The sequence below is a fragment of the Salarias fasciatus genome, unplaced genomic scaffold (assembly GCF_902148845.1).
Source record: "Salarias fasciatus unplaced genomic scaffold, fSalaFa1.1, whole genome shotgun sequence".
NCBI classification, from domain to species: Eukaryota; Metazoa; Chordata; class Actinopteri; order Blenniiformes; family Blenniidae; genus Salarias; species Salarias fasciatus.
This window is the reverse complement of record NW_021941401.1, coordinates 323,464-326,919: the sequence shown is the minus strand read 5'-3', so window position 1 is coordinate 326,919 and position 3,456 is coordinate 323,464. Positions and strand designations below refer to the sequence as shown.

At 50.2% G+C, this 3,456-nt stretch overlaps 1 protein-coding gene across 1 annotated transcript; it reads right to left on the bottom strand.

Annotated features, from left to right (window-relative positions):
* Positions 1 to 629: 629 nt before the first annotated feature.
* LOC115385712 (tubulin beta-1 chain-like) lies at positions 630 to 3,178 on the bottom strand. Its single transcript, XM_030087771.1, has 4 exons — positions 3,077 to 3,178; positions 2,113 to 2,221; positions 1,917 to 2,027; positions 630 to 1,817 (listed from the first exon to the last, which is right to left on the bottom strand). The coding sequence occupies exons 1-4, from the start codon at positions 3,131 to 3,133 to the stop codon at positions 757 to 759; spliced, it is 1,338 nt and encodes a 445-aa protein (XP_029943631.1). The 5' UTR covers positions 3,134 to 3,178; the 3' UTR covers positions 630 to 756.
* Between the last annotated feature and the right edge of the window lie 278 nt (positions 3,179 to 3,456).

Genomic DNA, 3,456 nt, shown 5'->3' with positions numbered 1-3,456 from the left:
AGAGGATGTGTTAGGAAACACTGCCTCCTGCTGGAGCTCCACAGCACTGCACCCTGCAGTCAGTCCACGGGTCAGATGGAGGAACGTGGAGCCATTGAAGGCTTTCCAGCAGTCACGTGCTGCTGAGAACTGATGCGATTTCAGCTGTGAGGAGAACTTTGATCTGATATTAGAGATGAAGCTGCTCCCAGGTTAATGAGCTGTACCGAGGGTGTGTGTATTCGGAGGGTTACAGAGTACACTGACCAGGCTCAGCCTTGTTTTTTTCATTATTACTGTGCTGTGGATGTTTCAGTCCTGTGAAGCCTGGTTCTGCAGGTTTTTTCCACTTCACCATCACTCATGGTGCCTCCTGCTGAACGGCTGGTTTTTCTCTCCACAGAACCTTCAAGCTTTTCTTTAGGCACTCTGAAAGTTTGTCTGTTCAACGAAAAACTGCTTTTCTGGTTTGAAGCATTAACATTATGTACAGCTGTAAAAAGAGAAAACTGAAATATTTTGTTACTATTGTGGGGGGGGAAAAAAAAAAAAAAAAAAAAAAAAAAAAAAAAGAAAAGAGCTCAGTAAGAGATATGTTTGGAACAAGAGATTCATTGAACAGAGCTAAGATAAAGAGTCCGAGGAAGAAATAAGCTTCATTAACTTTTATTCAACAAACTGAACAAGACACTTGAACAGAACAGGCCGTCCAAACACTTAAACCAGAACACTGGAGACAGGCGAACACACAGGCCTTCAGTCAGTTGAGGGGAGCCCCTAAGCCAGATCCTCCTCCTCGCCCTCGTCGAACTCGCCCTCCTCCTCTGCGGTGGCGTCCTGGTACTGCTGGTACTCGGACACCAGGTCGTTCATGTTGCTCTCGGCCTCGGTGAACTCCATCTCATCCATTCCCTCGCCGGTGTACCAGTGCAGGAAAGCCTTGCGCCTGAACATGGCGGTGAACTGCTCGGAGATGCGCTTGAAGAGCTCCTGGATGGCGGTGCTGTTGCCGATGAAGGTGGCGGCCATCTTGAGGCCTCTGGGCGGGATGTCGCACACGGCCGTCTTCACGTTGTTGGGGATCCACTCCACAAAGTAGCTGCTATTCTTGTTCTGGACATTGAGCATCTGCTCGTCCACCTCCTTCATGGACATCCTTCCTCGGAAGATGGCGGCCACGGTGAGGTAGCGGCCGTGACGGGGGTCGCAGGCGGCCATCATGTTCTTGGCGTCGAACATCTGCTGTGTGAGTTCGGGCACGGTGAGGGAGCGGTACTGCTGGCTGCCTCTGCTGGTGAGGGGAGCGAAGCCGGGCATGAAGAAGTGCAGACGGGGGAAGGGCACCATGTTCACCGCCAGCTTGCGCAGGTCGGCGTTGAGCTGGCCGGGGAAGCGCAGGCAGGTGGTGACGCCGCTCATGGTGGCCGAGACCAGGTGGTTGAGGTCTCCGTATGAGGGGGTGGTGAGCTTGAGGGTGCGGAAGCAGATGTCGTAGAGCGCCTCGTTGTCGATGCAGTAGGTCTCGTCCGTGTTCTCCACCAGCTGGTGGACCGACAGCGTGGCGTTGTAGGGCTCCACCACCGTGTCCGACACTTTGGGGGAAGGAACCACGCTGAAGGTGTTCATGATGCGGTCGGGGTATTCTTCACGGATCTTGCTGATGAGGAGAGTACCCATTCCGGACCCCGTGCCACCACCCAGGGAGTGTGTGAGCTGGAAACCCTGCAGGCAGTCGCAGCTCTCCGCCTCCTTCCTCACCACATCCAGGACCGAGTCCACCAGCTCGGCTCCCTCAGTGTAGTGACCTTTGGCCCAGTTATTGCCAGCACCACTCTGGCCTGGAGAACAGAAACAAGCGTTACAACACTGGAGCTTATCGGTTCTAACAATTATTAGAAATAAATAAAGAACAGGGATGAGAACATTTCATTACCCACCAAAGACAAAGTTGTCAGGCCTGAAGACTTGGCCGAAGGGACCAGACCTCACAGAGTCCATGGTACCTGGCTCCAGATCCACAAGCACCGCACGGGGAACATATTTACCACCTGATGGAGAAAAGACAAATGTAAGGCAAGGAAAGACCAAGCTCATGATAAACGAGAGACTCATTAAGTGTTGAGATTCAATTACCGGAGGCTTCGTTGTAGTAGACATTGATCCTGTCCAGCTGCAGGTCACTGTCTCCATGGTAGGTCCCAGTGGGGTCAATGCCGTGCTCGTCACTGATGACCTCCCAGAACTGCAAAGCACAACAAAACACAATCAGTCGACTGACTTTGAGGCTGCAGTCCACATATAACCCCACACACACCTCCATCCACACCAGTGGATATTAACCCTTTATATTCGACTGATTGGTATTGATCGGACTTCTTTGATTAACACTGACGTTAATTTCCCGCCGTTGGGGGTTCTGGGCGCGCGCCCCCCGGCATCTTATTGGCTGCTCGGTGTTTGAACTGGAAAATTCCGCTCCGTGACTAACCGCCCTCCCCGGTCAGAAGCCGGCCTGCCGGCAGACTAGGCCGCAATGAAAGAAAAAAGGAAGACGGAGGCTGAAACCATTCAAAACCAATGGCGATTCACGTTTGAATGACATAAAACAACAAAAAATAAAATACACGGCAGCCACGTATTAGGACTAAATTAAATCTGACACTCGCATCTTGGCTTCATGAATATATATGTATATTAAGATTCAAATCATTTGCTAGAAGAGAAACGATTTTGTCAGAACTGTTAGAAACCGTGAGAACACTTCCCTCCAGATTACATCTAGTTAATAAAGCGAACCATCAAACACTGACCTGATTGGGTAAAGAAATAGATTATTGAACATTGAAATAATAGTTTTAACTGATGTTAATTCAAATAACCTTTGACACGTTTCTCTCGTAAACGCGCTCAAGTGTTGATGGACCGCTCAGATTAACGGATAGCGGAACTATAGTAAAGTAGGACACGGTGATCGTCTCAAGGTGTGGCGTCTCCCATGCAGGGAGCACAAAGCGCCGGCTTCAGCAGCAGCCGACTCGATATTCTCAATGAAAAAACTCCAAAAAGCCTCCTCGGCGAAGAGCGAGCATTTACTAACCTTCGCGCCGATCTGATTGCCACACTGGCCGGCTTGCAGATGAACGATTTCCCTCATAACTTTTGGAAGATGTTGCCGTAAAGAATGAATGAAATAACAGTCTGCTTTCTGAAATGGTGACTCAAAACGCGCAACTTCAGTATTTATAGGCCAGACTTAAAGTCCCGCCCCCTCCCTTCTCATATTCTGATTGGCTATGGTGTGCAAGGGGCGGTGACTGACGTAGATCTTGACCAATCATTTGCACAAACACTCGTCCGCGATTGGCTGAATCAAAGTGTCAATCAATGCCTCGATCTCATGACCAACGAGTCATCTGCAGACATGATGGCGGAGCTGAAACGCAGCGGTCATGACAGGAGCCTTCATTTTGCAGCACC